This window comes from Protopterus annectens, chromosome 16.part0 (assembly GCF_019279795.1).
Source record: "Protopterus annectens isolate FY-2018-M chromosome 16.part0, PAN1.0, whole genome shotgun sequence".
NCBI classification, from domain to species: Eukaryota; Metazoa; Chordata; order Ceratodontiformes; family Protopteridae; genus Protopterus; species Protopterus annectens.
Window position 1 is genome coordinate 759,850,381 of NC_056750.1, and position 25,333 is coordinate 759,875,713.

A 25,333-nucleotide genomic window follows, 5' to 3' on the forward strand; every position below is an offset into this window, starting at 1 on the left:
CAGGTACCATTTGTGAGATGTCAGAAAAGGTGGATGCACTACTGGTGAAAGACTTTACTTCATAGAAATTTTCTAACTGCAATTTCACTTAGCAGATCTGAAGAGGGTTGTCTATATTACCCTTGAAGAATGCTTTAGTGACCACAGTGATGAATAAAAAAAAAAAAAAAAAAAAGCAGTAATTTTAAGTAAAGATGAGTAGTTGAAATTACTTTAGAGTTGCTTATAATAATTTGGGGGAGGGGGGGATAGCTTTGCACAGGAGAGTAAGGTGCTGTTATTAAAAGCAGCATTCAAATTCTGCCAGCACTTTTTTTTATCAGATATGTAATTTGAACTTCTGTTGTTGAAAAAGCAAGATTTTAGAGTCATCATAAAGGTATTATTTTGAGAACTAGCAGCATTTTATAAAATGCTATATGGTCAAGAAGCAGTTAATAATGCATGAATTTACAGTATTTCAGGTTGTAATTACAGTAGCAAAATTGAATGACAGCAAAATTGTTTTCAGATTCCATTGATCTGGTTTACCACAGCAAACACCCACTGTTCCCTTCTTATATTTCTCTGATAATCAATATTACTTGTGCCTTCCCTGCTAAAGAGCCATGCACAGTGGTTGTATCCAGTGGTGGCAGGTGACTTCAAATTAAAGGGGGGTTGCAAGAGACAGCTGAATAGGTGGGGCCAATGGGAAGGGGTGGAGCTATGCTCAAAACCACAACAACTGGAACTTTAATTAAATACTCTGCCCTGGGTGCCAAACGTTATTACGAGAGTCCAATCAAGACAAAATGAAGTGTAGAAGAAAAAAATATTTCAATGGATTGGCTACATGACAACTTACTTAATATCCAGATGGAAACAGGTTGTGAGGCATGAATAAATAAATTGCTTTTTAAATACATTACTGGAATGCCAGTCAAAATCAAGTATAAAAAACAACAAGCAGCACTCAGCTCAAACCACTTCTCTTTGTACTGCAGTTCTAATTATAATTTATATTCAGTTTTATAGAATTACCAAGTAACATGCTGAAAGTAGCAATCTCGGTGATACCCCCACTTGTATAATGTTTCTTATCCAAAAAATGACCTGCTGCCTGACAACAACTATCTAGTTGTTTCATGGAGAACACATGATCAAAGTAAAAAATGAACAGCGAACAAGAAACAAGCTCAAGATAAATTGCTTAAAGGATTACTGCACAAGTTATGGGCCACACATGATAGATTGGCTTTCTGTTTAGTTTACGGGTAAAGCCTGTAAAGATAACTGCAAGTCTCCAACAAATGTAATGAGCTTCTGAAAATACTGTAATCCTGTCCTTTATTACAAATACTGTCATATGCATTTCAATACCTAAAGCTTATTCGTTATCTAGTTATGTAAATATTCTCTGCATGGCAACAATGAAAAGGCTTTCAATGTTGGTAATTCTTTAACAGTATGCTTATTAAAGCTTACTTGCATCGTACAATCTCCGATAAGCTTACCTGATGGTATTTAAAGCATTGCTACTTTAATACAAAGCAACAGGGCACTGCAACATCATGCATTTTCTGAATAATAAGAAGCATAAATCAACAGTATAAAAATATGACAGAAAACCAGAAGATTCTGCAAAATCAAGGACAGATGAAAAGCCACGGTCGTACTTGTGGTCTACCTTGGATGGGGAAATACTCTGCACACTTACACTGCATAATTGCTCCTTGCCTTGCTTGGACACATCCAGAGCCACTACAATGGGGAGTGGGGTGCAACAAGTAGGTCACAGTTTGAAATATCTCTGGCTGACGGTGATGGCTCTGACACTCATACCTCTCAACCTCAGAGCAAGAAATCTGGACAAAGCCATAGACAGAAGTGGGACACAGGCCCAAAAATAAAGACAATTTTTAAATATTGCTCTTATAAACTTAGAAAGATAATAGAATAGTAGTAGGTCTTGCATTAGTATGAAATTTTGAAGGGTATGAAATCTGAAACCCAAATGTCTGCCATTATTTTCTAACTTCAATCTTTAATGATTTGCTATTAATTTGGCAGAAAACCACATTTTTATGAAAAACAGACCAAATATGTTATGCAAAAATATAAAATTGCCACGCAATACAGCTGGGAACCTGTCAAAGAAAGGACACCTTTTTAAAATGAGTACTGTTAACTTGAGCAGCAGACAAAATAAGAGCATCTAAATGCATTTCTGAAATAAAAGTAATCTATAACTCTGATCATTACAGTTATTTATAATTGTAAACCCTCCACATTTTCTTCCATAATTGCCATTTTGCAGAGGGATTATTAAAGGGAGAGCAACATTTTGAGCCAAAATTGGAGACAGTTGAGAGGTTTGGATATTCCTAATTCTATAAAGCGATTTATTTACATGTACTTCTCAACCTCTTAATGCAGGAAATCTGGATATGGCCAAATATATTGGGGGAACATACAAACAGTAAAAAAAAGACAGTTGATAGAATAACAGGTCTTGCTTTAGCATGCATTCTTCTGAAGGTTATGACGTCTGAAACTCAATGTCTGTCATTATTTAATGACTTCATTCCTAAATGATTTGGCAGAAAACCACAAATTTTATGAGAAACAAACCCAAAATAAGGAGCAAAAATTTATTAATTCTGCAAAAGTCTGGACAGTTGAGAGGTATAGTTCAGCCGGAGCTGTCTGAGTTTGCTGCCCCCCCCCCCACAAAATCATGGTCGAATGGAGCATCCCCCCTGAAGCCATTCCAATGTCCCATTGCTTGGTTATTTCACCACATTTGCCATAAACACTGTAATGTGCATACTGCTTTACTTCTGCAATGATATGGATTTCATTTGAAAGTTTTATTTTATATTTTACAGCATAAATCCTAAAAGATATCTACTAAACAAAGCAATGCAGTCTCACAATGAAAACAGACCTAGCATTAAAACTTCTATGCCTTTGAAACTCACATTCATTGAAACAGCATTCAAACCCACATTCAAAGAAAACACATTTTGCCAGTGGCAGATATTAATTTTGGGCTGTTTTCAAATCATAGGCCCCCTTGAACACGAAACATACACATGCTCTTTGATACCCCTTCCTGACTGTATTAAATTATATTCCTTGTACAATACAATACAGTTCAACTGCCCAATTCAGAACATTTCCATCATAAAAGTCTACTCAAACTTCAACAGTCCACCAGTATCAGTAAATATGCAGGATCTCTGAAGAAGTAAAAGCCATCTAAATAATTCCACATTAAAGAAATCCGTTAACTAATGAAGAGGTTACTGTTAGCAAACAGCTTTATATGTCATTGTTTCATCTACAAATAAAGTGCTTGTTGCCCTTGAGGAATAAATTGCTTATGTTGCATTAAAAAAATTATAATGCTAGTAATATCACAATAGTGAATGGACGGCAAACTGATAACAGGTTCATAGTTACTAGGTATCTTCCCCAAAGAGGACTACAGCATCCATCTCCTTTAAAACAGAGTACAGTATCAGCAATGGATCTACCTACTGTGGGAGTAGAACCCACAGCCTTCTGCATCAAAAGCAAGTACACTACCTGTTGTGCTATTTACAACATAAGCAGACTTGGCATAAGCAGCACTAAACTTTTTTCCCCTGCAGCTCTCAGCTCCTTGTCAAATCTACTCGACACTCAGCTATATCTCTGAACTTTGCGGCACAAAAAATCTGGACAAAGCCAACATTTATTTGGGGGGGAACAAAAGCCCAAAAACCAGGGACACATTTTAAACATTGCTTGTATAATGTTGGAAAGTAGCTAGAATAAAATGTTGTGTTGCCACCATACATTTCACTGCCAAGTATTGAACCCAGGTCTCTGTGCTAAACATCCAGAGCAACATACCACTATGCCAACTCATCTATTTTTATGAAAGAAAGGAAGACTGAAACTTAAATGGCTACCATTTAGTGAATTCAGTTCAAACCATAGCTGTCAACATTTTAGCACAAAACACCTGAACAAAGCCAGTAATGGGGAAATACAGCCCCCGAACATATTCACTGAGTTCAGTTATCACCATAGCTCTCAACCTTGGCACAAAAAATCTGGATGAAGCCAATAATGGGGGACTACAGTCCAAAAAATAAGGACAAATATCCACTGAGGACACCAGAGCAAACCCAAACAAACACAGGGAGGACATGCAGAATCCACACAGAAGACACCCCAGCCATGAATCAAACCAGACAACCCATAGCTGTCAGGCAACACTGCTACCACTGCACTACTGTCTGTTTTAAGTAACAAAAATACAGAAACCACAGATTTTATGAGGAACAGAACAAATATGAGGCAAAAATCTGCAAATGTTTTAGAAATGGTGGTGTATAGGGAATTCAGGCTCTTGTCACTTGGGCCCAAGGTACAGGGTTCAAGCCTTATTCTCTACCCACCATGAAGCAACTGGGGCATTACACGCACGCACACACACACCTCTCGGTGATCACAGCCAGGCGATCCTGTACTCGGTCCATCCTGCAGCTCCCCGATCTCAGTCTTCCATGCTGGCATGATCGGTCCATCCTGCAGCTCCCCAATCTTCCATGCTGCATGATCCTGTACTGGCAACAAATCCATCCTGCAGCTCCCCGATCTTGGTCCTCCATGCTGGCATGATCCTGCAACTCCCTGTACTGGCAACAAATGTAATCCTAGCCCGAGCATACTGGTCTCGGTCTCCTGTGAGATGTGAGGAGGCTGGAGCCTCCTGCTATTGGTCCAGACTGCAGATGATGCAATCTGATGACTGTCTGGTTTGTGCAGTCGTCACCGCATAGATCTTTGGGTTGGAAGGGTGGAGTTTACTCCCTTCCCTATCCAGACTGCCTAATTGAGCAGTCTGGAGCTCAGGAATGCCCTGAGCATGCATACTTGGTGTTCTGGAGCCAGGAACTAAGCACGCATGCGTGCAGTCCGAGATTTTATTTTTATTTTTTATATGTTCTACGAGGACTGGGGACTTTATTTCATGCACAGGTGGGAGGGCTGCAGTCCCGCAGTCCTATAGCATGAGCCGCCCCGGTTGTATCCCAAGATTTAACAGATCCAATCCAATGAGTCCAAAACCCCTTCAAATGTAACAATGCAGAAAAATACTACTGATTTTAGGTACTTCATCAGGTATAAAGTCCTAAATGGTGATTTTAAAGGAAGTTAAGGAAAACAATTTTTTCATTGACAAGATATCATATAGAACATCCAGGTGGTAAACTGTGGTAGATTTAGTAAATTTGGTCCCATGAAGAAATCTGCAGTCTTTTTGGAAAGATATTATTGGAAAACATCTTAAATCTAATAAACTGAAAAAAATCTGTAGCAGCAGAGATTAATGAAGTAAGATTGTTTAAGTCTTCTCTTCAGTTATTAGACTTTTTAGTTTGTGTAATATAAAAAAACCTTAATCAAAGGATTTGGGTAGGTGGACTCTGCCATTGGTAAGCTCTTTTCTTGAACTGTAACCTAGAGATTTATAACCACTTTGAGAAAGCTGGTGTTTTATTTTATGATGACAAACTAATAGTAAATAGCCTATAGCTGCTACATCTGTTTATTTTATTTAATATTTGTTGACCAGGAAAGTCCGAATAGGACAGAGCCTATTTTCAGCAGAAGCCCGGGGAGAAATGCTCCAGATGCATGTCTTTAGAATGTAGGAAGAAACTGGAGTACCCAGAGGAAATCCATGAGAATGCAGGGAGAACATGCAAACTCCACACAAAAGGCACCCCAACTGAGAATCGAACTGGAGAACCTCTTGCTGTGAGGCAACAATTTTAACCACTGCACCACCGTGTTACTTTATTATAGGGCTTAAACTGATTTCAGACATAAGCACAGAGTTAATAAAATGGAATGCCTTATTTTCTTATTAATTGGTCTGGTACACTAGAAATGTTTGAGTAAGCAATTTGGAAGTGAGTATGCAGTGTTTTGTCTGCAATACCTGATCTTCAAAGAATGAACATCTTAAATGGAATACAACAAAAATGCAATCAAATTTAATAATAATTGAGAAATCCAGAAATGTTTTATAAGTGAGCAATTTGTTTCTTATTTATAAGCTTACAGCCACACTTGTTTGAGATTTTTTTCCTTATGAAACTTTATTTAGTATGCCATCTGCATTATTTTTGAAGGTAGCATTTCTGAATATTTGGTGTAAATTTAGAATATGGCATTATGATTAATTCCTAGCTGCTATAGTTTAGCATTTAAGTTACACCTAAACTGTAAATATGTTGGGGATCATGAAAGTTCAAATAATGGAATATGTATAGCGTGGCAACTGTCAAGTACACTTTCATTATTAACAAGTTCTGAACATCTGAGCACATCACCACTACTATATTTAGCTGCTATATTTTCTAAACTGCATCATATCCTAACACATACTAAGAACTTTTGATAACAGAAAGTGCAAATTGTGATTGTAAACATAGCATCACACAACTTTCACACAAGGCTTAGTGATTTTTTTTCACATACTAAATTGTCAAGCGTTATTTAATGACAGTCTGTGAATGAATAATACAATAGACGATAGAACATGTCACTAATTCCTGACTTAATTTGGTTTCATAATTTTGTTTTCATCCAGGAATAATTTCTGTGGTACCCTATTGCAATGGAAAAGGAAACTACAGTTCAGAAACTGGCTGTGTATGTGAACCTGGCTGGAGAGGTCCCAACTGCACTGAGCTGGATTGCATAGGAAACTGCAATAATCGTGGGAAATGCATTGATGGAAAATGTGTTTGTGATGAAGGGTTTGCTGGTGAGGACTGCAGTGAAATTCTTTGTCTCAATGACTGTAGTGACCAGGGCAGGTGTGTCAATGGCATTTGCATCTGCTTTGAGGGGTTCTCTGGTGATGACTGCAGTATTGAAGTCTGTCCCATTGACTGTGGTGAACATGGACAATGTATAAATGGTGAATGTGTTTGCCATGAAGGCTACATTGGCGACGATTGCAGTGAAACCTTATGCCCCAATAATTGCAACAATCGAGGTCGCTGCATAGAAAATGAATGTGTCTGCGATGAAGGTTTCACTGGAGAAGATTGCAGTGAGCTCATTTGTCCTAACGATTGCTATGATCGTGGACGCTGTGTGAATGGAACCTGCTACTGTGAAGAAGGTTTTACTGGTGAGGACTGTGGGCAATTAGCCTGTCCCAACAACTGTAATAACCATGGCAGATGTGTAAATGGCCAGTGTGTCTGCAATGAAGGGTTCATGGGACTAGACTGCAGTGAATTATCCTGCTTGAACAACTGCCATAATCGTGGTCGTTGTGTCAACGGCCAGTGCATCTGTGATGAAGGCTATATTGGTGATGACTGTGGAGAATTAGCCTGCCTGAACAACTGCCATAACAGAGGACGCTGTGTCAATGGCCAGTGTATTTGTGATGAAGGTTTTACTGGTTTAGACTGTGGTGAACTAAGATGCCCCAATGATTGCCTTGGTAGAGGCCGCTGTGTCAATGGACAGTGTGAGTGTGATGAAGGTTACACTGGTGAGGATTGCAGTGAATTAACATGCCCAAACAACTGCATGAATAGAGGCCGCTGCATTAATGGACAGTGCATCTGTGATGAAGGCTACACTGGAGAAGGCTGCAGTGAGCTGACCTGTCCCAATAATTGTCTGAATAGAGGCCGCTGTGTCAATGGGCAGTGCGTTTGTGATGAAGGCTACACTGGTGAAGACTGCAGTGAGTTGACCTGCCCCAATAACTGTCTGAATAGAGGCCGCTGTGTCAATGGGCAGTGCGTTTGTGATGAAGGCTACACTGGTGAAGACTGCAGTGAGTTGACCTGCCCCAATAACTGTCTGAATAGAGGCCGCTGTGTCAATGGGCACTGCGTTTGTGATGAAGGCTACACTGGTGAAGACTGCAGTGAGTTGACCTGCCCCAATAACTGTCTGAATAGAGGCCGCTGTGTCAACGGGCAGTGTGTCTGTGATGAAGGTTACACTGGAGAAGACTGCAGTGAACTCACCTGTCCCAATAACTGTCTGAATAGAGGTCGATGTGTTAATGGTCAGTGTGTCTGTGATGAAGGCTATACTGGTGAAGACTGCAGTGAACTGACCTGCCCTGATAACTGTCTAAACAGAGGCCGCTGTGTAAATGGGCAGTGCATCTGTGATGAAGGATACACTGGTGACAACTGTGGTGAGCTAACATGTCCTAACAACTGCAATAATCGTGGACGCTGTGTCAATGGACAGTGCATCTGTGATGCTGACTTCATAGGTGAAGACTGTGGTGAACTTAGATGCCCTAATGACTGCAGTCTTCAAGGACAATGTGTCAATGGCCAGTGCATCTGTGATGAAGGTTTTGTTGGAGAAGACTGCTCAGAAGGTAAGGCACTCTATTTGTTTAACTTTAACAAGTCCTTTCTTTTTCAATCAGCCAAAGACCCCCTTGGACCCTAGGTACAACTGTGCAGTCTTGAGTATACCACAGAGGAGACCAATTAGGTCACCTTAGATAGTTAGGGTACATACGTATATTGCAACCAAGTTCTATTGTACTATGCCTTGTAATCCTGGTAGCAGTAATTACTTTTAAAACTAATTCCTACATGTGGGAAATGTTACCACTGAATTTCAATGCACACAATGTCATCATACAAGTATCACATACTGCCTTCATGCATTTTTAATTTTGATTAAAATTGAAATGCTTTACCGATTACCTCTGAGGCCAAATCAAAACACAGAAACTACAAACCCTAGATGCGGATGGACTGATAAATCCCACTATAGTTTCTGAAAAGGAAGCCTAGCTACATTTTTTAGTCTGTGTTTGTGGAAGAGTAGTACTTAACTGGAACCTGCCACAGGAACCTAGCATCTTTGCATGCACTGTGCTTCAAGCGAACATCATCCTAGTGTCTCACCTCCAGGTGCCTGTACCAAATTAAAAAAGGCAGTCGGGCTTCCATGATTAAATGTGGTACTTTGACTACTATCCACAAACCATTTACATGCAGTTGACACCATAACACATTTGCAGTCTTACTTACAGTCATGCTGTTTACCCATCCCTACCAAGCGCAACCACTTGTTTAGAACCTGATTGCGATAATACGCAAGTAGCATAGTTAGTTGGTACAATGATGTATATGTTGTGGATACAATTAAATATTTAGAAACAAGGATACATAATGCTCAAACATATATTCGTGAAATATATGCACAGTTCTAAATGAAATAAGAATATTCCATGTACATAAATAAGGATATTGTGAGGAAAAAATGCATACTGGGATGGGCTCTGGGGTTAACAAACACAGCATGGATTAGCTATGCATGCTTATATTTATGACTTATATTTATGTTTCCATCTGCAGTTTATAAGGATTCCATACATTTTTATGAATCATGTACTATTGCAAGGGAATAATGGTTTGCAAAGACTGCTCTTTGCTCTGCAGTCATGGTAGGATGTTATTCATAACAGTTTTGCCCTTTGTTTTTCATTACTGTGGAGAACTGTACATTAGCCATTGCTTTCAATGGCTGGGGCATGGCTGCATCTCTTCTGAAAATGGAGATTTGTTATGAAAATAGTGATTTGTTACAGTTATGGCAGCAGGTTAGCCTACACCTTGTGGAATGGCAGATGGTTAAATCTTAGTTCTGGCCATTTTTTTTTGTGGGGGTCACCTTTTTTAGTTCACTGATACTGTTGCTGAACCGTGTAGTGATCAGCACCACATTAGCGTATGAGAGGGATGGGTGGGGGTCTTTAATTGCATTTTTGCATGCACAGCCTGCTGTTATAGTCCCATAAATAGTTGCTACAGTAGTGACTTTTGGATGAATTTGAATAATGTCAACTGCTTTTGACGAAACTAAACTATTGAAATGTTAGTTTCAATGAAGTCAGTAAAAGATCTGTAAAAGATTAGCAGGTTAAAAAGGGAGGCCATTGCCTCAGTAAATCCATGTTGTAGACATCAATTCATTAGGATTTATGTGGCAAAATAATTCTCAATAATATCTGCTCTTAATATTTTCCAATCATTGATGCCAAGTTGTCGGGGCTGTAGTGCTGTGGACTTGAGTGCATTTACTCCATTACAGTGGCATAGAGGAATAAAACCCTCTCTATAAACCTAACAACCCAAAGTTGATTACTGGCTTGAGTGACTGATGGGCTAGTATAATGACTAAATCACAGAATATGAAATTAAATCCCAAGCTAATATCATCTTCAGAATCAGTATAATGCTTTTTGCTGCAGTAGTTAAAATATTTCTCAGTCATTTTTCTAAACAGATAACCTATATAAACATCAACCTAGTTACCATTATGACGCCTATTATCTCAAGTTTATTGAAAAGGAATTAACATACTAGTGGGTTGACTGAAAACATTTTTCTTGATACCCTTTTACCATATAGTAACTACTGATCTTTCCTAAGAGCAGTGCAGCATTCCTTCTTCATATCGCGTAGATCACAGTTTACTTGTGTTTAAGAACTGCTGAGCAGCTTGATTGGATTATTTTCTAGAGCACTGGTGGTTACATCGAACTTATTGGGTTAAATATGAGTAACTTCTTAGCTTCTTATTAAAATCATTAGGCAACTTTAAGTTTATTCTAATTAACAGAGTTACTAAATGATTGTCACACTAGGTGATCAAATAAACTGAATTACTGAGTGATCATTATACTAGGGAATCAGTAGAAACAAATGCTTGTGAATTTGACCACCAGAGAAAAATGATTTAGTTTTTTTATCATTTTAAAACTTTTCTTATATCTTTCTCAGTGGCTCACAAACAGGTAATAAGCCTTTACTAAATATCATCACTATAATGCTCAGTTCTATAACAATGTCTCCACTTGTTCATGGGTTCATAAGTAGGTACTAGGCTATTGGCCCTAGGGCCTATATAAGCCTAGCCAAAAATGTACCCTGGCTTTCGCCACCCAAGAAAATGATTTTCCTGTGCCCTTGTTGAGCAGAGCCACAGAAGTGATCCCTGGGGTGAATTTCCTATTTTCCATCCAATCATCAAGATTTTTCTTGAAGAGTGCTAATGAGGAGCTCTGTTTGACATAGAAAGGTAGTCTGTTCCAGAGTATGGGAAGTCTCTAGGACAGGAATCTATTCCTCCAGCATGTTCTGTTTATTGTGGTGACAAGGTTTAGGTCCCTAGAGCATGTAGCTCGGAGGGATTGGGATTTTTTAAGTGGAGCATGTCCAACAGCTCTGGGTTTGACATAGCTTTGTATGTTAGGCAGAGATCGCCTCTGAGTAGGTGTTATGCAATGGAGTAAAGCTGGAGTTTTTTGAGATGGTCTGTGTAGGGCATCTGTATGAGGCCAGTTATCCTCTTTGTGAGGTATTTCTGTGGCCTTTTTCAGTTGTTGTAGATGTCTTGTAAGGTACATACCAAATGGGGCATTGTACTCTATATTGGGTCTAATGAGTGATGAGGTGAGGGGAACAATGACCTCTTTTTTTCTGGATGAGAAACCTTTGGTGATGAGGTGAGTCACCTAGAAGGATTTCCTGACCACTGTGGCGATGTGATTATTAAAGTAGAGACTACTGCCCACCTGTGTCCCAAGGTCTCATCACATTTTTGGCATTAAGTAGACTACCAGCTATGTGGTAGTTCATGGGTACAGAGTTTTTACCAAAGGGGATGATAATACACTTTTTGGCATTGAGCTTCAGGCCATGACTTTGACACCAGGCATCTGTCTCAGTGACGCCCTTTTGTAGTATGTCCACATCATTAGGAGTTTTGATTATGGCTCATAGTTTGCAGTCATCTGCAAACTTTGTTAGCCAAAGACCTTCTATGTTAGCCTGTACTTCAGAGAAGTAGATACCAAATAAGAGAGGCCCCAGGACTGACCCTGTGGTACTCCACTTGTCAATGTGGTCTGAAGTCGGATTTGGAGTCTGCTATTTTCACAGTGTGGGTTCTGTCTGTGAGCCAGTTGACAACCCATCTTGTGACATAGGGATTTATACCTAGTTTAGTGAGCTTATCTATAATTCCAGAGTAGGGGATGGTGTTGAAAGCCTTGGTGAGATCTAGATAAGCTGTGTGAACCACCTTACCATCATCTATGGCTTTGGTGACTGCTTCAAAGAAGTCAATCAGGTTTAGGAGACATGATCTGCCTTTAGCAAATCCAAACTGGGTAGGGTCCAGAGTTTGGAGATTACCAATGTCTTTGTTTATGAGTTCCATGATGATATGTTCCATGGCCTTGCAGACCAGGCTCGTCAAGCTAACGGGGCGGTAGTTCCCGGGTCCATCGTGGCTCCCCCTTTGTGGAGTGGGATAACCGTCGCGGTGCATCATTCAGTGGGCACAAAGCCTGAGGTGAGGCTATGATTGAACATGGTACTTAGGTAGGGTGCCACTTCATTCTGTAGTTCATGTAGAATGCAGCCTGGGATATTGTCAGGTCCCATATATTCAGATACTCTTGATTTAACTAAACAGATGCAGTTATCAAGTCTGATGTATACATTTTATTAGAGTTAGACAACTGCATTCCAAGCGTACTTAACAACGGCTCCGATTTCTTCATACTGTTGTGATCTTTGCTCTAACATTTCCTTGCTTCTCTTAGGTTTACTAATTTTATTACTAATGATAGATTTTTCTGAGGTACATACACTGTTAAATAAAACTAAAAATGCACCAAGATTCTCTATCCCTAACTATGTGAGGTACATTATCGGAAGTACAAGAAAGCACACCTGTCTTTGACCTCCTGTTATGATTATTAAAGGCCAGTTCTATAATAATTAATGTATGAGGGTGAGAGGTATATGCATGCTTAATATATTAGTTTACATGCAGTTCCCAGTTCATACATTATGCATCAGTGCTTTCACGGGGGTCTGTTTCAAAGTGTCAAACAGCCAGATTGTCGAACCAGACATGGTTGAAACTATTTGGTTGACAATTCTACACTTAGATGAACAGCATACACCTAAGCAATATCCACAAGCAACACAGACAGGTGGGTTAATTCTCCCTGCTAATTATATATACCAATTCCAAGATCACAGTACAGTGGGGAAAAAGGGTAAATTCCCAAAATCTCAAGTCAAAATGGTTTGATGGACTGAACTGTCAAGCATATCAGGTTTGACAACTTGGCCACTTAATACTTTGAACTAGACCCCTTTCTGGGTTGGTAGTGAGATGGTGTAAGGCATTAGTACTATAGAAAGCAGAATAATGATTTATAAAGGGATAGCCTGAATTCAGGTGCTATTGGTGAAATTGTAAATAAAGAATTGTACAAAGCACTTACTGTGAATTCGAGTCAATAAAAAATAATCTAACAAAGCCTTGCTATAATGCATTGATGAGAATGCCTTAAATGATTCTGCAGTCGTGATGTGACATGGTGAATGCTAGGTGGGTTTTACTGGCTGCTTGAATAAAAATAGGGAAACTAAAGCTCTTACATTAACTAGAACAAGATTTAAATTTATTAGCAGATCTGATTTCCCTAAATTAATTTTTTGAGGTCAGTTTTAAAACCAGGCTATTACAGTTACAGATGGACAGATAATGGCAAATGAAATATACCAAGCATTATATTATATATCATTGCAAGTTACATGGGTTCTTGGTCTAATGAAAGCAAACAAAATGTATATCTCAGCATTACAAATGTAATATAGGATCCTGGACTCACAATGACTAAAGAACTGCATGTATGGGCAGGATAATGTGCGTCATGCAATGTGTCACAAGTTTATGGAGTGTTGTCTGTGATTTCAGAATTTGTCTGACCACTGATGTCTTATGTTTATTTCTGCAGTGTCTCCACCTAAAAACCTGCTAGTTACAGATGTAACTGACAAAACTATAAACCTGGAGTGGACCAATGAAAGAAAAGTTACTGAGTATCTCATTACATATGTCCCTACTGCACCGGGTGGTCTGGAACTGGATTTCAGGGTTCCAGGTGATCAGACCACAGCTCTAGTACAAGAACTAGAACCTGGCATTGAGTACTTCATTAGAGTTTTTGCCATCCTTAAGAACAAAAAGAGCATCCCTGTCAGTGCAAGGGTAGCCACACGTAAGTACACTATTTGCTTATCCTTAACTTTCTGTCGATGACCGCAGCAAGTACCATTGGCCCCTTTTGCAGCTTCATTGTTTCAGAATGGCCTTGCTATTATAGAAAGGTATATATTCCATAAATGAGTTCTGACTAATTCTTATGATTTGTTTCAGATTGCTCTAGATTGTTTTGTACCACACAGGCACATTTTTTTTTTGCTTTATTTATTTATTTATTTTTTTACATCTGGTCTGAATATCATCAGCCTCATCCCTTAGGCCTAACTCATAATAAAACCAAACATAGAGACTGTCATCAAGGCAGCCATGAAGAGAGCTGCAATTTTAACATCAGTACATCACAATAGGAAAATACCTGTGCAGTTGCCTGAAGTCATGGTTTTACCTCCTTCAGGCTAGGGCTGCTCTTATTTAAGGGTAAATTCTATAAACCCAGCACTCATATCTGATATTTGTGCCACCAAAAGCAATGACCAATAAACCTCACCCCATGGCATTCACACTATCTGATAGATGCCAGCTTCCAGTTACAGTGCTGTTCATGTCAAGACCCTTTATTTTGCCCTAGCCATCCACAACCTACATTGGATTGAACTGCATCAGAGGAATGACCAACTATTAACACCCCGAGATGGACAAAGCAAGATTGGCAATTCATTCCTGCCCACCCTCACTGGCTCCTTCAGAGCCTGAGATGCTCTCTGATCTCTGACATCTTACATGTACATAGACCTTTTTCTGCCTATGTCATAATTCATAATGCTGGCAGATCCTCAGATCACAAAATGAAATGGCAATAAGTATATGAAGGTTTCAAAAGACAGCAAGTAAAAGTATAAGCTTTTTTAAAGGCAAATATTTGGCAAAACCCAGCATCACATGATTTTCAGATAGGAATCTTGCCTTCTATGTAGTACTTTGTTCATAACAAATAATTTAGTTTTAATCCTTAGAAATTACTTAGTGTCCCCCTAAATGACAGCATTGGACGGAAACTGAAAAATGTTTTGACCACATATATTCACATTCTACAGGTTCACAGGTATATACTATGCTAACAAATACCATGGCCTTTAAAAGCCTGGCCATGCAATCCAACACAATTGTGTCCCTATGTATTTTAGGAATATATTAGGAAGGGTATGATAGTTAAGTTTCTCGAGGTTATGGAGGGAGTATGCTAGTTTGGGCATTGCTGTCTGCATGCATCTATGAGAGACATGGGAGCTGGACCAGGGGTAAATTTCCGCTTTCCCATCCATTGTCAATGTTACACTTAAATAGGGTTAGGGATGGACTAATACTGCAACAGTAATGACTTTCTATCAGTCTTAATCATTTATAATTTGCTGTACCTTAACATCATGGAGATAGCTATTCAGATGAAAGTATGTTTCTCTGCATATCTTCCAGTAGTCATTTTTTTAGCAGTGTAAGTAGCTATATATCAGGACCTTGCCTAGCAGATTTTACTTCACAATATTTATTTATTAGGTTGGGTGAGTGAACTACATGAGGAATATTCAGGATCAGGTGAAGAGCAGGGAAATGACTTATGATCAGATACCTACAAAAGTATTAAAATTGTATTACATATCCTAACACCAAATCTTTACAAATTTACTGATAAGGCATGCAAACTAAATTGAAGGTTTATAAAGCACTTACAAAAGTCAAGCTTAAACAATAATGTTATTTAATAACAATTTGGTACAATAACTGTATCTATGTGAAAAAAATGGAGCACTGCAACTGTTAATAGAAGTAAAAGAGAATCAAGAGAAGGCATATCAGTAGGTGATATATGTGACGACTGTGCCCTGGCCCAGCAATCAAGAAGCCTCAGTCCTCACCACTAACACCAGGGAGATAGTCTCCTAGAAAACAGGAAAGGATAACTAATACACACAGTAAAGTACAATTTCCCTTAAGTGCACACAGAGATCACAGTCAGTCTGGGGCTGGTTGCTCCTTTGCTCACCAGGTCCCCAATAAGACTCCCCACAGGCACAGCTATAGGGTCAGGTCTCAGCTTAGCTGGGCAAGCTAAAACCTCCAGTACCCTCGCTGTCCAACCAGTGCTTCATGTCCCTGTCCAAGTAGCTGACACAACACAAACACACTTTGAGATAAGTATTTATACAACTTCACAGGCACTCCTGGGAAAGGCTGACACAGATTCTCCAGCTGTGCCCCTTTACCCAGACTATATGGTAGTAATCCCTGCCACCACCCAGCTAATAATATCAGCTACTAAAAGGCCCTTAAAAGGGTGTCCAATTATTACTGTGCAATATTATTATCCAATGGTAATGTGACTGTTCAGTCTAGGCTTATTGGAAGGGCTTCTTCAGTAAACTCTATAAATATATAATGTACTCTAAAGCATAATTTATCTCTACATAAACCAGCCACAGGTAGAAGGTTTTAAAAATATTTAATAATAAATAATTAAATACAAGACAAAACTACTACACCACAGAGATATCTAGGAGTTCAGAGATCACACAAAAACTTAATATAATATAGTAGGACAGGTCTGATTTCAAAGAAAAATACCTAATTAATCTTTACTAGCGTTAACTATTCCTACAAGAAATGACAGTGCTAGAAACTTACATGTGAGCTTAGGCAGAGTGTTGAGTTAGATATCCAAGATCAAAATGCTTCCAGTCTCTTTTGAGAAATAGTATTTAAACATTACTAACAAACATGTCTCTAAGGCCCTACCAAATGACATCATTTTTGACACTTAGGTTTTTCCCAGTATTTATAATGCACCATCTTAAAACCTGGTCTGAGTTCTCAGGCCACAAACTGCATTATTTAGCTATCTAACACCTGCTCAGAAACTTACAACAATACAAGGCATTTCACATGTATATTCTAACAGAAACCAGAGCAATAAAGCACATTCCACATCTAAATTCTGGTAATAAACTTTAGCCTTAAAACAATGGGCATGAAACCTTCATCCAGACACACTGGAACCGACTTGTAAAACATTAAAGCGATTCATAAGATCTTTTCAACTTTAAAAGACACATTTGAAATACTTGGCTTGATTTTCCTTACAGCAGATGGCAATGTTGCAACAATCTTGAAGTTCACATTTTCCAGTGTTTTCTTACATTTAAAAACACAACCCTGTATTTTACATTTATTTATACAGTTGATAGAATTATGTATCAAATTCTATTTGACTAGGCTGGCTGCCTTCATCTGTCATTGTCCAATCTTCAGAATATGGATAAGGGTATTAGCAGAGGAAATTGTTTTAGAACATATGGCTCAGGTGAGTTTAGTATTAATGATTTTTAGGGTGTACACAGGTAGTTTTAGTATAGAAGAATGGAAAAAAGATTTTAAAATTTTTATTTTTAAGCGTAGGTCTCAATGAATCATGGACAAATTCATTAACAAACCATTATAAAAATATTAGTGCTATTAACATGAGACATTGACAGCATAAGAAAATGCAAATTAGTATACATTTTCTGAAGTAAAAGAATTACAAAACTCAAGTCATCATTATTTTTTCTCCAAAAGTTACCAGCATTTGGAAGGATTAAGACATACAGACCTAAAATAGGAGTTGTAGCCAGGGATGTCCCTGAACACCGAAGACAGTTTTGAGGCACATTTTCAAGAGCTGCAGATGAAAGCCACAGTTTTAGAGACTAGTAGTTTAAATCAGTGATACACTGATACAAGAAAAATAAAGGCTAAGGGGCATTACTGTATATGTGATAGCAAAAACACTAGAAAACTTGTTTACTGAAAACCAAATTCAGTCAGAATAGCCAACTTTGAATATAATTTTGAGGTACAATTTGGAATGACGAGTGAGTATTATTAATACTTAACTGAGGAAAAATAACATGATAGAGGTTGTGTTTTCAGTTTCTGCATGACTGTTCTTTAAGTGACTGACACCCATAAATGTTACCCTGTGATTGCTTAATTAAGGTAGAAACAAGCAAGTAACAATGTCCTAACAATCCCATAGGCACATACATACAAGTGCACACATGCAGACACACACACACACACACACACACACACACGTATACATACACATAAACGCACACACACTCATCTTGTCACTTATGAGAATGAAAGGAAAGAATAAAATGATATCCTTTGATGTTGCTATTTCTCTTATTAAAATTACGTGTTACAGCTTTGTCCATCTCTGTGTTTATTTTGTCTCCTGTTTGTCACTGCTAATGATATATTACATTTTGAGACACTAACATTACTGCTACACATGCTTTGTCCCTCATGCTAATGTGCATACCAGAGTTCTGAATTATTTTAGCACGATAGACTTTCACTAAGCACCTCTGTATGGATTAATCATATAAAACTCCCTTGTCTTATATCTGATTGAATGCATCACATGTACTGTTATCACTGTATAATTGTTTATTTTTAATAGTTTCACTGGGAATTCATTATGTATGTTACTTACTGTACATTTTCATATGAGGATATGTTGATATTATTTGCTGTGTACCACATTCATCATACTGTTTTGTTCTTAATGCTGCACAAAGCTGGAAATTGCACATTTTAACTTGAAATTATAACTTTTGTTTTGAGTTATATGCTGCAGTTCAGCTATCAAACTTGATTTCTCCTGTTTAGATCTCCCCACACCAGATGGCTTAAGGTTTAAGACCATCAGAGATACGGCTGTGCAGGTGGAGTGGGATCCTTTAGATGCTATTTTTGAGGCCTGGGAAATTAAGTTCAAGAATACCGTAAGTATGTTCGGTATGCTCTGTGAAACTCCAGCATTCATGTATGAAAGATTAGAACAATTATCACAACGTGCTTTGTTTAAGGATGTTTGGGGTTCGAATTCTTAGAAAGCTACCTTTTGCATTACAAAAAAAAATGATTGCATGGATGCTGTTATTTTTTTGTGTGGAGAAATAATGCCAAGGTCCTACGAGAACACCATATACAAAAGCAAATGAATGCTTAAATAATGAAATGTGGACATAGTCAATTCACTGGCTGCTTTAGTATCCAGTATATAAATACCTACATTTAATCTAGTTGCTCAGATAGCTTTACTCCAGTGTAGGTAACTGAGGATGTTGGAAGCTGACAGATGGCTATTTAGGATGGTATATATGCCCCCTGTTGATTGCCTCCTCATGCATGGTTTTATACTTTAAGTGCACCTTCTGTTGAACAGGAGATTTTATGAGGAAAAACTAAATAAATAAATCTATTACAATGCATAACTGGATGACACATACATATACACACACACACACACACACACACACACACACACACACACACACACACACACAGACACACACACACATAAAATAAGCAACCCGGTTGATAAGGCTAAATGGCTAACCCATTTTTTTACTATTATTTTACATATCTTGCTTACTGGCTGACTCTTAGTCATACAGCGTATGTCTGAACCTACACAAGCCAAGAAGAAGTAAATCCAGTGTAATGTGAAGATAGCAGCTATAAAAACAATAGATTTACTATCTGTGCATGTATGTGTATGTATATCTGTCTATCTATCTAGCTCATAATAGTGAAAACTCAAAATATTGAAACCATTTAAATGCAGGAAACAAGCCACCCTTGCCTCCCCAGCACACCCCCACTGATTATATGTACCCACTCCAGGATCATGAAACAGTAGGAAAACATCAAATTCCCTTTTTCAATATTTTAAGTTTCCTGTCAAATGAATTATACTACATATATCTGATAGAGAAATAAAAGCACAATGTGACTACATTATGTTTTGCCTTTTGCCCATATGCATGCATGACACATCGATTCAGTGAGAAGTACAGGAATGAAAATCACATTTAAATAATGAGCAAGTAGAGGTTAAGTGCAATAGCAGATACCTTAGAGCGTGTGGCTAAACATCTCTGCAGGAGCAGACACTTACTGACATACTTTGAAAGAGTCTTAGCAATTAATATGGCAGGTTTATTGCTTTCGTGCAGTACAGTCATCAATAAAGCTTTCATATTACTTAATTCATTACTACTTTGATCTTCCGACAATTATTTACCTTGGTGGCCACAGCAGTTTCAGATTATCTTTACTTGCAATTGTTAAAAGAAGTTAACTGCCCAATCTATGATGGCAGAATAAAATGACATACTAATTAAATTTGTGAAACATATTGATTAAGCAAATATAAAAAGTAAAATAACTTTCTTGTTAAAGATCAGCATTAATGTTCTATATTTGTTGTTTATGTAGGTTTGTGTATATCATGCTTATTTTAAAGAGATATTTTGTGCAAATACAAATATCCCTGTCATAAGAATTGTTTATGATTATGGCCTTACATAATTTTCAAAATCTAATGGGCACTGTTTTAAATAATGCACCGTTATGTTTATTTACAAGAACACCCAATGTACACTTGAGAAAAATCCTCTCATGTGGAGCATTTTAGTTTTCTCTCACACACAACACTCAAGATCCAGGGCATCCATTACATGTAAGAGAACATGGGCATGTTTATTTACCGGCAAATACACAGAAACAAGTTAAAAACTCCCTGTTTTATGGAACATTTCAATTTACTTTTCAACACTATGGTCAAAAACATTTAAATTTACTATTCTACACTTCAGTCGAAATACATTTCAATTTACTTTTTTAAACAATGGTAAAACATTTAAGTTTACTGCTTTACACTATGGTCAAAAACATTTCACTTCACTGTTCTACACCATGGTTGAAAACATTTCACTTCACTGTTCTACACCATGGTTAAAAACATTTCACTTCACTGTTCTACACCATGGCTGAAAACATTTCACTTCACTGTTCTACCCCAATGTTGAAAACATTTCAGTTTACTGTTCTACACCATGGATGAAAACATTTCACTTCACTGTTCTACACCATGGTTCAAAACATTTCAGTTTACTGTTCTACACCATGGCTGAAAACATTTCACTTCACTGTTCTACACCATGGTTCAAAACATTTCACTTCACTGTTCTACACCATGGTTGAAAACATTTCAGTTTACTGTTCTACACCATGGATGAAAACATTTCACTTCACTGTTCTACACCATGGTTCAAAACATTTCAGTTTACTGTTCTACACCATGGCTGAAAATATTTCACTTCACTGTTCTACACCATGGTTCAAAACATTTCAGTTTACTGTTCTACACCATGGTTGAAAACATTTCACTTCACTGTTCTACACCATGGATGAAAACATTTCACTTCACTGTTCTACACCATGGTTCAAAACATTTCACTTCACTGTTCTACACCATGGTTGAAAACATCTGGGCAGCATTTGATGTAATGCATTATTATGCTCCTTTACAGGTGTGTAAAGTGGAACTAATGAATAATTTTGTTACATTTTTTTATTTGCCTTGAATTGGCTCTCAGTCAGGAATCAAGGTTTGTACGTAGGCTAACTGTTGCAGAAACCTCTAATATTCTCCTGTAGTTATCCTTCTGTGTATTTGTGCTTAATATAACTAGAAGCACAGGACAATTTGTGTTTTGTATATTTAGGACCACATGTAAGTAAAGGATAAAACTCAAAAAAAACCTAATGATATTCTACCTGTCCCAAGATTCAATAGCAGCATCAGTGTCTTCCATGAATCCATGTTTTATTTAATTATTTATCGGTGACCCTTTTGATAGACTATTGCATAAGAATAGCCTTTTAGTCATATTGTGAGCAGTTTTGCAGAAAGAAATGTCAGTACAATACAGACAAATCCACAAATGTATGTAGTTATTTTGTGGCTTTATTCATTAATCTCTTCAAGAAATAGGCCAGATTAAGTGAGCAAAGACATTCTTTCCAGCAATTCAATTTGTTTCTACAGTAACAAAGAAATAAAGAAAAAAATAAATAAAACAAATGAATCACTTTCTAAAACAGGACAATAACATTAAAAAGGCTTATTTGGATACTTGGTCTTACTTAATATTAACTCACTAATGTATTCATATGCCAGTGTACTATGTCAGCATGTATGTTGTGTCATGTTCAAATGCAAATATAAAATCAATTACTGTTGTGTATTTTTTTTTTGTGCTAAAAGGAAGACAATGAGGATACCACCAGCAGTCTGACACGTCCAGAAACCACTTACTTGCAGACTGGCCTCATTCCTGGTCACGAATATGAAGTTTCTCTCCAGGTTGTAAAGAACAATACACGTGGTCCTGCAGTGAAGAAGACAGTTACTACCAGTAAGTACCTCAGGACCTAAAGCCGTTTTGTATTATTTAATGGTACAACTCTCCAAAACTGCTATGTAAGTGGAGGCCAGAATAGCGGCAAACAGATGAGCTTTATATAAAACTTGTAGAGCAGCAAACTGATGCATCACTCAAAACGAAAGCCAATTCAATCAATTTTTGAATTTGCACTGCAAGAGGTTGAAAGGCTATTTACACCAGTTGCCTAAGACACCCTAACAACAGGTTTTAGTAGAACATAGGTATGTTTAACATATGCCAAGTTACATTTAATTAAAATGTTAAAACTATCGATTTGTTAATGAGGTGAAAGAAGTGGTCCTTGACAGATGCTTTATGGCCATGATGCTGACCACAAGGAAAATTAAAAATGCAATATAGCTGAGTTTGTTTATTAGCCAGCTAATCAGAATGTTTTTGGAGATGTAAGAAAAACCTGAGTACCCAGAGAAAAGTCAGGCAGTCTGTGAAAAACATGTAAAACTTCACAGAGTTAGTGATTAGAAATGAACACAAGATTCTTGGGCTGACATGTATTACCAAATCACTGTATTTTGCAGTCATCATATGAATGCTAAAAAAGAATGTTTGTCTTGACTACTAATACTTTATCTCAATGGTATTTAATGGAAGATCTGTTTCACTTTTTCAAAACATTAGATTTAAACCTTCGGTTGTTAAGAATGACTCTTCTTTTTTTTTTAGTTATCCCTTTCAGATGCACTATTTCACAGTTAGTTGCATTGTTCTGGTGACCTGTGCATTTAAACGACATTGCATTTGCTTTTGTCAGGAGAAGACAGTAATCCAATAAAGCCTGCACTTTAATACATTTAAGGTTCCATTTTCCCTCATCCTGATCTTCTACTCCACCTTTCTGATACATTTCCCATGCCTTTTCAATGCTTCCACAAGGAGTCACATTTGCATCATCCATTGCGGTAGCCTGTCTATAGATCCACCACCCTCCCTATGAAGAAATACTTAAACACTTCTAAGTAAATTACAAGAGAAAGCTTTTTTTTTTTGCAAAGTTTGACATTCGAAAAAGAAAATGGTGTTGAAAAAACATTGCAGGAGGTGGATATTCAGCATTTGCTTTTATTTGCTAGCTGCTATATAGATTTTCTCCCACATAAGTTAACTAGAATGGTTTTAGTGTAAAGCTCAAACTTGCTGACACATAGATGAACTACCTTATCTTCCTTCCTCCTACACATGACAAGAAGTGATTTGCTTTTAACCTATCAACTGACATGCAGTACATTTTGGATAGTTTAATATGAGTTGCAGGTCAGTTTCTTTAATCTGCTGTATATGTTCTCTTGCATATAATGACCTAGGTTGGGCAATGGGATAAAACTGCAAAAGCTTTGCAAACATGTAGTGATGTCAGTGCATACCAGATAGAGCATTTCTAAGCTTATTCAATGACTATGGTATTTGAATGAATCTCACAAAAACAACAGTAATTTCATTTTCTTACCTAGAAGGCCTGTGGAGCATTGGCATCCCTTTTAAGGCATATCAAAGGAGCAGCAGTAATGTAGGTCATTGCACATGACCATATTTCATGAGTCCTTTCATGACCATGTCCAGACTGCAGTGATGAGTGTTTTCTGCATGCTTTACTAGGACTACAGGACAATAGCATCAACTTGATTTCAATGGCAAATGAAAGCCAATTAAAACAGAAGTAAAAGTCCACAGACCAGCCTACTAAAAAAAAAAACAATATGTAGATTATAGTCGTTTGTACCATTTCGTTTGCCAGGGAGTTATGCTATGCCAAAATCAAACTACTAAAGTAATAAACTATGCCTATACTAGTCATGATGAGCATAAAAATAACTTTATAAAGAGAAAGAAAACTGTATCATATATTTAGGGCTGTGTTGCACAGATAGAGGTCATCTAGTACTCCATTAATCAGTTTGTATTTGGCCTTTCTACAATGTCAACCATCAGATCCACATCTGCTACTGACCTGCTCGTTCTTCCAAATCTCAGCATCCAAGAACACTGAGAGGGGGACGTGGCATCACAGGTGGATGAGGAGGTTTTTTTTTTAATTTTGATGGTCCTAACACCCATCTTTGGCTGCAAAGCCTGTACAGTGCCCACTACAATGGAAATATATGGGTATCTGCTTTTACAGTTACACTTGCAATCCTTAGTTAAAATGGTGTGTATTCTTTTCTGACTGCACACATCTGAAGAAGCTGCGATTTAAGACCTTCATCACTTAATGCTGTTGTGGTGAGAGTTCAATGCCTCCTTATTGGAATAATTCAAATGTCACTGACAGCTCATGTCTATCAGTAGCTCACCTACATCATCTGCACCTGGGTTGCAATATGGGGCCTAGCTAGGGTCAAAAAGCCTATGCTATAGTGACATCTGTTCTCATAATCCATATTTTTCTTCATACTTAAAATGGGCATTTCGGATAGGAAACCTGAAAAAAATGAACAAAAAATAAATGCAGCAAAATGTGCCAAATATAGATGGATAGCCACTAAAACAAAGGCACTACAATATTTTACAGTACTTATTTCAAATTCCCACTAATGTTTCACGATTATATTGTTTTCTGAGTTATTTGGAATTCTGTGTGGAGTAGGTGCAAACCATATGAGTTTCATTTCTGTAAATGTGACCCCATGGGCTGCTAATCATAGCAAAGGATTGGAGCTGCCCATTCTGTTTACATTCTTGCTGGCTGAGCTCCCACAATGCATCAGATTTTTATATAATTTTCCTTGAGGCTGGAAGGGGGTATATATCTGATGTCTGAGTGATAAATCAGATGTGGAGTCACAGCAGGAACTGAAATGTTACTAGTGGTGCGAAACTCAATCTCCCAGACTGAAACAATATATAATTGTTAAAATATGAGAGAAGAATTGCCAGCTTTACTGCTGCTGCTTTTT

At 37.7% G+C, this 25,333-nt stretch overlaps 1 protein-coding gene across 8 annotated transcripts in view; it reads left to right on the forward strand.

The window, feature by feature from the left end:
- The window catches only part of TNC (tenascin C), a 223,528-nt gene that overhangs the window by 37,475 nt on the left and 160,720 nt on the right, over positions 1-25,333 (forward strand). For all 8 annotated transcript variants that reach the window (XM_044058609.1, XM_044058610.1, XM_044058611.1 and 5 more), the window contains exons 3-6: positions 6,638-8,413; positions 13,874-14,137; positions 18,793-18,908; positions 22,241-22,391. In XM_044058609.1, the coding sequence (XP_043914544.1) occupies positions 6,638-8,413; positions 13,874-14,137; positions 18,793-18,908; positions 22,241-22,391 (2,307 nt within the window). The remainder of the gene's footprint in view (positions 1-6,637; positions 8,414-13,873; positions 14,138-18,792; positions 18,909-22,240; positions 22,392-25,333) is intronic.